The 8,421-nt window shown below is 38.5% G+C and overlaps 1 protein-coding gene across 13 annotated transcripts in view; it reads left to right on the top strand.

The window, feature by feature from the left end:
- LOC132747821 (uncharacterized) overlaps positions 1-8,414 on the top strand; it is a gene marked incomplete at its 3' end in the record, with an annotated part of 28,547 nt that extends 20,133 nt beyond the window's left edge. For all 13 annotated transcript variants that reach the window (XM_060737331.1, XM_060737335.1, XM_060737338.1 and 10 more), the window contains 4 exon segments: positions 1,381-1,599; positions 4,597-4,793; positions 5,926-6,147; positions 7,784-8,414. In XM_060737331.1, coding sequence (XP_060593314.1) covers positions 1,381-1,599; positions 4,597-4,793; positions 5,926-6,147; positions 7,784-8,414 — 1,269 coding nt within the window.
- Positions 8,415-8,421: the final 7 nt, after the last annotated feature.

Consider the following 8,421-nt stretch of genomic DNA (forward strand, 5'->3'; position numbering starts at 1 on the left):
GGGTCATCACGGATGAAAAACTAGGTCACAGGAGCTAAAAATAGAAAAACCTTGTTAACACTCTAGTGGTCACAATTTTGACTCAATTGTCATCAAACTTGGTCAGGAAACTTGTCTAGCTCATTGCTGGGAATAAATCGAACATGGGACATCTCGGATGAAAAACTAGGTCACAGGAGCTAAGAATAGAAAAATCTTGTTAACACTCTAGTGGCTACTGTTGTGATCCAAATATTCTGTTAATTGGTCTGAAAGTTTGTTTTGATGATTTCTAAGTCAAGATCGAACATGGGTCATCTTGGATGAAAAACTAGGTCACACCGCCCAAATATGGAAAAACCTTGTTAACATTCTAGTGGTCACATTTTCGACTCCATTATCATCAAACTTGGTCAGAATGCTTGTCTAGGTAATTGCTTGGATGAGTTCGAAATCGCATGTGAAACTAGGTCACCAGAGCTAAAAATAGAAAAATCTTGTTAACACTCTAGTTGCTACTGTTTTGATCCAAGTATCCTGGAAATTGGTCTGAAAGTTTGTTTTGATGATTTCTAGGTCAAGTTTGAATATGTATCACCTGGGTAAAAAACTAGGTCGCACTGCTCAAATATGGATAATCCTTGTTAACACTGTAGTGGTCACATTTTTGACTCACCTGTCATGAGACTTGGTCAGAATGCTTGTCTAGGTAATTGTTTGGATGAGTTTGATAATTCAGGTGAGCGATCTAGGGCCATCATGGCCCTCTTGTTTTTAAAGTTTGTCAGGACTACTTCTCTTATACCACTAATGCAATTTCAATGAAACTTTACAGGATTGATCTGTAGTTCAAGCCCTTGCGCATATTGCACGGGTTTTCCGGTTGAATGAATTTTGGCCGAGTTATGGCCCTTTGATAAAAAGGTGTTTTTTTCTGTGTGTTGCCAGATACACAAAAGCTTGTCAGGACTAGTCCTCATAAACTACTGGTGCAATTTTATCCAAACTTTACAGGAATGATCAGTACCAAGTCTAGTTGTGCACTGTCTGTCTTTCTGTCTGTCCTTCTGTCACAAAACTTGTCCCCACTACTCCTCATAAACTACTGGGGCAATTTCATCCTAACTTTACAGGAATTTATGTCGCCACTACTCCAATCACTTCTCCGTCTGTCACAAAACTTGTCCCAACATGAAATTGGCCATCATGAGGTGACACATGTGATCACTGATCGCTCTTGTTTCACTGTTTGAAGCCTAAAAAAGGGGGGTGGGGTCAAACGGGGGTGGGGTTGAAAGTGTGTTGTTTCCGGTATATATGAGGTAAAGGGTTAAGTAAATAATCAAATTGATTGATAAAGACATTTTGACATTTTAGTGATAATATGTGTTTAATTTACAGATGTATAAAGATATGCAATTTTCTGTGGTGATAGTTTTCAAACCAAGTATTCGTGCTGTTGCTGTTGTAATTGGTACTGAAGATGGAGGAATTCACACCGAGGTTCGCCGTCTGTCAACTAAGTCATATAAAGAAGATGATGATGACAAAAATAGTTTTAAGACACAGTGGAGATGGTATTGGAAAGACGATTACAGTCGTTGGAACTTGTTTGACCAGGTTTATTACTTTATTACCTTTTCTATATATGTTAGATATTTAGCTCACCAGAGCTTGCTCAGACATGCTTTTAGGATCGTTGAATGCCCGTCGTCCGTCCACATTTGTTTGTTAACACTCTTGAGGTCACATTTTTGACTCAATCGTCATCAAACTTTGTCAGAATGCTTGTCTAGGTAATTGCTCGGATGAGTTTGAACATGGGTGATTGCAGATGAAAAACTAGGTCAAAGGAGCTAAAAATAGAAAAATCTTGTTCACACTTTTTATTGGAATATCCTGGAAATTGGTCTGAAAGTTTGTTTTGATGATTTCTAGGTAAAGTTTGAATATGGGTCACCTGGGGTCAAAACTAGGTCACACTGCTCAAATATGGAAAAACCTTGTAAACACTCTATGGGTCACATTTTTATATGCCCGAAAGAATTTCGGGCATATTATGTTATACCCCCTGGCGTCCGTCCGTCCGTCCGTCTGTCCGTCCGTCCGTCCGTTTGTCTGTCTGTTAGCAATTTGGTTTCCAGAGCATAACTTAAGTTCCATTTGGCCCACAGTATTCAAACTTCATAGGATGATTGTCCATATTGGGTAGAAGACCCCTATTGATTTTGGGGTCACAAGGTCAAAGTCACTATGACCTTAAAACTGAAAACAGTTTCCGGAGCATAACTTAAGTTCCATTTGGCCCACAGTGTTCAAACTTCATAGTATGATTGTCCATATTGGGTAGAAGACTCCTATTGATTTTGGGGTCACAAGGTCAAAGGTCAAGGTCACTATGACCTTAAAACTGAAAACAGTTGCCGGAGCATAACTTAAGTTTCATTTGGCCCACAGTGTTCAAACTTCATAGGATGATTGTCCATATTGGGTAGAAGACCCCTATTGATTTTGGGGTCACAAGGTCAAAGGTCACTATGACCTTAAAACTGAAAACAGTTTCTGGAGCATAACTTAAGTTCCATTTGGCCAACAGTGTTCAAACTTCATAGGATGATTGTCCATATTAGGTAGAAGACCCCTATCGATTTTGGGGTCACAAGGTCAAAGGTCAAGGACACTATGACCTTAAGAATTGAAAACAGTTTCTTGAGCATAACTTAAGTTTCATTTAGACCACAATGTTCAAACTTCATAGGATGATTGTCCATATTGGGTAGAAGACTCTTATTGAATTTGGGATCATTTGGTCAAAGGTCAAGGTCACTATTACCTTAAAAATGAAAACAGTTTCGAGAGGATAACTTTAGTTCCATTTGGCCCACAATATTCAAACTTCATAGGATTATTGTCCATATTTAGTTGAAGACCCCTATTGATTTTGGGTCACAAGGTAAAAGGTCAAGGTCACTATTACTTAGAAATTGAAAACAGTTTCTTTAGTCTAACTTAAGTTCCATTTGGCCCACAATATTCAAACTTCATAGGATGATTGTCCATATTAGGTAGAAGACTCTTATTGATTTTGGGGTCACAAGGTCAAAGGTCAAGGTCAATATTACCTTAAAACTGAAAACAGTTGTCGGAACATAACTTAAGTTTCATTTGGCCCACTGTGTTTAAACTTCATAGTATGATTGTCCATATTGGTTAGAAGACCCCTATTGATTTTTTGGGTCATAAGGTCAAAGGTCAAGGTCACTATTACCTTATAACTGAAAACAAATTCTGGGGCATAACTAAAGTTCCATTTGGACCACAATATTGAAACTTCAAAGGAGGATTGTTTTGTGAAGGAGGTAATACTTTATTTAATTACCATGTCTTACAAATGCTTCATCTTTACCAAAAAAAAAAATCACTTTCGGGCATATAATGCTCCGCCTAGCGGTGCTCTTGTTTAACTCAACTGTCATGAAACTTGGTCAGGATGCTTGTCTATGTAATTGATCGGATGAGTTCGATAGGTCAGGTGAGCGATCAAGGGCCATCTTGGCCCTCTTGTTTGATGTCAATTTATCTGTCATTCATCATCCACAGTTGTCAACAATTTCTTTTAACAACATCCGTTCTGAAACCACTTGATGGGTTTTGATTCCACTTCACAGAAATGATACTTAGATGTTTATTTACAAAATTCAGTCAGATAAATGGTTCCAGTCTAATGCTTTGCATGTAGTATCTTGTGATCCTGTACAAAAGATTTATAAACCATGTCCATAAATATTTAATAGGTATAAATTGTGCATGACCTTTGGATCACATAGTTTATCTAGACTTGTTATTGTTAAGGAAATGGCCCCACCCTTGGAGTCACTTTCTTAAAAACAAGAGTTAAGCTATTTGCATGTAATATCACCTTGCATTCCTTTATAAAATATTTTTAAATATGTTCCTTGAGTCAAAATTTGCCTCCGTCCCAGGGTCACTTAGCCAGGGGTCACTTAGTTAAAATAGGAAAATACATTTAAGTGCCTTTTTTGTGATAATCTAGAGCTTAGATATTTGTTACATTGCCAAGTGGACATTAACAAAAGTATTTTCAAGCCCCTCAGGTCAATAATTGCTTCCATTCTTGATTGGGGTCACTTAGTTACATAAACTACAAATACATGTAGTGAAAAAAGGATTAAAGTTTGTATGAAACCATTATTTGAATATGGATTAAATATATTTTGAACATTGTTCTACTTGTTTCGAAAATGATTACTCAATCCAATGAAGTGGTCAAAGGTCATATTAAAAATTAAAATATGTTTTTGTTATATTTAGCCATCATAAATGAGGGTTTTAATGTAAAAAATTAATGTTCACCATTACGAGACTGAGCCTGACACTTGTAGTTTAATATCGTAGATTTGCTTTAATTGATTTATATAGTACCAGTAGGCTACCTTAAACCAATTTCTAGATCTTGTTTGTAGTTTGTAGCTAAAACTGGATCGTTGACTAAAGCAGACAAATAAAAAAGATTGAAATGATTTACAATTGAAATTAATACATGTATCTTCTTAGGTTTGATGAAATAAATAAGTTATTTATATATAAATGTTTTAGGAAGCAATGCAGCATACACTAGAGGTAAAGTATCTTGCCAAGCAGAAAGACTTTAATTACTCGAGGGAGAATTATCGTTTCAAGTACGTCATTGACTTCAAAGAAATGAAGCAGAGAAACATAGGTACACGAAAAGTGCGAGAAATCAGCAGACTGCCTATTTTCGTACCACTGCAAAATGTTGCAGGAAAGCAATTGTAAGTGGATAGTCATTGTTTGATACTACAATTTTCCAAACACATATTTGTGTGTGACTTTTATAGCCATGTTGATAAGGTTTCTGGTTTCAAATCAATTGATTCTAACTGCTGTTTTTTTGCTGTGAATTCTGCCTTAAATATTTAATACTTCTGTGTTAGTAAGAGCTTAAATACTGTTGTGTGGTGGTTCTAACCCACGTGTCATACATACTTGAAATAATGCAGTACAGGAAGTTAGCATTTGTGATGGTGTGTTGTCAGCATAGGTTATCTTATAAGAATCTTACACTGGCTGCCGGAACAGACCGGAATATCTGTCATATGTTGCGATTCAGATCAGAATATCCGTCTCGAGGAGACCCCACCCATTGGGCTGTTACAAGGCTTCCGAGTTACCGCCCATGGGCAGGTTCCAGAGGGACGGATATTCCGATCCAAACCACTAACATATGTCAGATATATTTTCTTGCATATTCTGCCATATTATTTCATATTCAAAATGGTTTACCTCAATAAGATATTTGTTGTTCATGGAAATTAATGTCATTTCACCCATAACTTTTTCTTACAATAGCGTATGAATTTACAACTTTAATAACAACGGCAAAATGATGTCCTCGTAAGCACATAGTTTCCTTCTAAAATGACGTCATTTTAACGTGTTTTTTCATGAAATGCGCTAAAATGACCTTGTCAGGCAACTCATCTGGCCCTCCCCAGTCCAGATGTAATTTCAGGTGTGGGTAAACCTAATGGAAACGCCAGTCTGCTATGCAAGAAATGGTTTTCTAGCACCGGTGTTAACGGGAGATAATCATGTCTGATTTGCAAGAAATTGTTATCTACAATGTCTTAAACAACGTCATCTGCATTGACCAAACTTCATAGAATTTATCATTTAGTGACTTCGTATAATAATTTTACAAGTTGTTCTAGTCAAATGCACAAGAATGCCACAGGAGTTAAAAACAGAATACAAAAACAAAATCTTAAAAATCTGAGAAAATACAGAATCCAGAGCTTAGATATGTGATACCTTATTGTTTTATATGAGATCTGATTAAATTATGACGGTGGATATATATCAAATTTGAGGATAATATATCATTAAGTTGTAATGATTTTTCAGTCCTACAGCATTATCAGCTGCTCCAGCTGTAGAAACACCTCTACCAGATAAATGGGTACCGTGGGATCTTGCTCACCCATTTGAGCTGGTTACAATTGAAGAGAACAGTGAGATCTATACCTGGGTATCTGACAATTTCTACAGGACATTGAGTCGTACAGAGATACAGATTGATACAATATTCAGAATGCAGAATTATAAATTACGAAGTCTGTACTGCAAGTAAGCTGCTTTATTTATATGTGTACAACATAGGTTGATTATAGTTTACTGTTGTATTGGTTTGGTTTTACATCGGACTAACACAGTGTAAGTCATATGGTGACGTTCCAGCTTTACTGGTGGAGGAAGACCTCAGGTGCCCCTCCATGCATTATTTAAGGCACGAATGGGCAACTGAGTAGTACCACTGACATTCTGTAAGCTAGCTGGATATCTTCCTCACATAAAAAAATCCAAAGTCCCTGTCAGGAATCAAAACCAATGGTGGTGAGGAGAGAGTGATTTGAAGTTGAACGACCTTAACCACTCGGCCATAGACACACCTTCAACGACCTTATCCACTCGGCCATAGGCACACAATCAACGACCTTAACCACTCGGCCATAGGCACACCTTCAACGACCTTAACCACTCGGCCATAGGCACACCTTCAACGACCTTAACCACTCAGCCATAGGCACACCTTCAATGACCTTAACCACTCGGCCATAGACACACCTTCAAACGACCTTAAACCACTCGGCCATAGGCACACCTTCAACGACCTTAACCACTCGGCCATAGGCACACCTTCAAAAACCTTAACCACTCGGCCATAGACACACCTTCAACGACCTTAACCACTCGGCCATAGACACACCTTCAACGACCTTAACCACTCGGCCATAGACACACTTCAACGACCTTAACCACTCGGCCATAGGCCACACAATCAACGACCTTAACCACTCGGCCATAGGCACACCTTCAACGACCTTAACCACTCGGCCATAGGCACACCTTCAATGACCTTAACCACTCGGCCATAGGCACACCTTCAACGACCTTAACCACTCGGCCATAGGCACACAATCAACGACCTTAACCACTCGGCCATAGGCACACCTTCAACGACCTTAACCACTCGGCATAGGCACACAATCAACGACCTTAACCACTCGGCCATAGGCACACCTTCAACGACCTTAACCACTCGGCCATAGGCACACTTCAACGACCTTAACCACTCGGCCATAGGCACACCTTCAACGACCATAACCACTCGGCCATAGGCACACAATCAACGACCTTAACCACTCGGCCATAGGCACACCTTCAACGACCTTAACCAACTCAGCCATAGGCACACCTTCAATGACCTTAACCACTCGGCCATAGGCACACCTTCAACGACCTTAACCACTCGGCCATAGGCACACCTTCAACGACCTTAACCACTCGGCCATAGGCACACCTTCTGTTGTATTGAATGCCTCTTTGATACATGAACATGTAGTATGAGAAAGTTGGTATTACTTTCAGGAATAAGAAAGGGCAGATTAAACTGTATGACTACTCAGCAATATTAAACAATCAAGGGCATAATTGTTCTCATATTTTACAATAAAACTATATGATCAGTTTTAGATTAACAGAAATCACCCTTCTATGAAAAAATATCTTATTTACAAGATAGCTAGTGTAGTAAACAATTTAAGATGAATAATAACAGACGGTTGTATTTCTGAAGTATGTGGTTACTAATCTGTTACTCTTTTGATTTGTAAATGATTAAAGTCAGATTCCATTATGTTTGGCTTGAAAAATACATGTGTATATACAGATATTGTTTTATTTTTGTCACACTTAATTTCAGTCAGGAAAAGTCAATGCTTGCAAATCTGAAAAGATTGGGTAAGGAAGGACCAATCTACCAGCGATACTTGTTTCATGGAACTGATAGTCTCGATGCAGTGCGGGGTATCAGTATTAACAACTTAGATAATCGTGTATCTGGTAAAAATGCCACTATGTATGGAGATGGTGCGTATTTTGCGAGAGATGCCAAATATAGTCATGCATACACTGGTAGCGGACCAGAGAGATTTATGTTTTTGGTGACAGTATTGGTTGGAGATTACACATTAGGGGATAGAAGTTACAGGCGCCCTCCTAATAAACCAGGGAACGATCATGAACTCTATGATTCCTGTGTTAACAACATTGACAATCCATCTATATATATTGTTTTTGATAAGAATCAGTACTACCCAGAATACCTTATTCAGTATCATAAACAGTATGAAGATTTTCATACAAGCACTGTGCCGAAACCACGGAAACCGGTCGTTCTTTCTGGACATGGAGCTGTTGGTGGTTTGAACACAGGCGTGCACCAACCAGCAGTGTTTCCGACTAGAAGACGTTCACCAAGTCCACCAGTACTGGTTTATCCTCCTACATCAAGTAGTACCAGAACTTCTGTGTCACCACCAAGACTGCGAACCAGAATCC

Source organism: Ruditapes philippinarum, unplaced genomic scaffold, assembly GCF_026571515.1.
Source record: "Ruditapes philippinarum isolate M1 unplaced genomic scaffold, ASM2657151v2 ctg7566_1_1_1_1, whole genome shotgun sequence".
Lineage (NCBI taxonomy): Eukaryota > Metazoa > Mollusca > Bivalvia > Venerida > Veneridae > Ruditapes > Ruditapes philippinarum.